Source organism: Passer montanus, unplaced genomic scaffold, assembly GCF_014805655.1.
Source record: "Passer montanus isolate IOZ18808 unplaced genomic scaffold, ASM1480565v1 scaffold608, whole genome shotgun sequence".
Lineage (NCBI taxonomy): Eukaryota > Metazoa > Chordata > Aves > Passeriformes > Passeridae > Passer > Passer montanus.
Window position 1 is genome coordinate 15,088 of NW_024371127.1, and position 948 is coordinate 16,035.

The following is a 948-nucleotide window of genomic DNA, read 5'->3' on the forward strand; positions in this document are numbered from 1 at the left end:
CAGGTGTGTCCCAGCTGTCCCAGGTGTGTCCCAGCTGTCCCCGGGTGTGTCCCAGGTGTGTCCCAGCTGTCCCCAGGTGTGTCCCAGGTGTTCCCAGGTATCCCAGGTGTGTCCCCACGTGTATCTCAGGTGTCCCCAGCTGTGTCCCAGGTGTCCCCAGGTGTGTCCCCCGGTGTATCTCAGGTGTCCCCAGGCGTCCCCAGGTGTCCCCAGGTGTCCCCAGGTGTGTCCCCAGCTGTCCCAGGTGTGTCCCAGGTGTGTCCCCAGGTGTGTCCCCAGCTGTCCCAGGTGTGTCCGGGTCTCACCTGCCCCTCCCCCGCAGGGTGACTGGGTGTGGCTGAAGAAGTTCCCGGGGGAGCAGCACACGGAGGTGAAACCGGCCACCAAGCTGGCCTTCTGCAAGGTGAGGGGACACGGGGACACGGGGGGGACACGGGGACACCAGGGGACACGGGGACATCGGGGACACCGGGGGGACACAGGGACACCGGGGGACACGGGGACACTGGGGGACACGGGGACACAGGGACACTGGGGGGACACAGGGACACCAGGGGACATGGGGACATTGCGGGGACACCAGGACATGGGGACACCAGGACACCGGGGGGACACAGGGACATGGGGGATATTGAGGGGGCATGGTGACATTGAGGGGACACAGGGACACCAGGGGACACAGGGACACCAGGGGACATGGGGACATTGCGGGGACACCAGGACATGGGGACACCGGGACACTGGGGGACACGGGGACATGGAGGACACAGGGACATTGAGAGGACACCGGGGACACTGGGGGGTGTGGGGACATCGAGGGGACACCGGGGGATATTGAGGGGACACAGGGACACTGGGGGACACGGGGACACCAGGGGGACACGGGGACATTGAGGGGACACGAGGACACCGGGGACACCGGGACACTGGGGGGACACCGGGGGGACA

General features: G+C 66.9%; 1 protein-coding gene across 1 annotated transcript in view; it reads left to right on the forward strand.

The window, feature by feature from the left end:
• The window catches only part of LOC120510904 (retinal guanylyl cyclase 1-like), a gene marked incomplete at its 3' end in the record, with an annotated part of 7,216 nt that extends 6,813 nt beyond the window's left edge, over window positions 1–403 (forward strand). The window contains exon 5 of the mRNA XM_039727257.1: window positions 323–403. Coding sequence (XP_039583191.1) covers window positions 323–403 — 81 coding nt within the window. The remainder of the gene's footprint in view (window positions 1–322) is intronic.
• Between the last annotated feature and the right edge of the window lie 545 nt (window positions 404–948).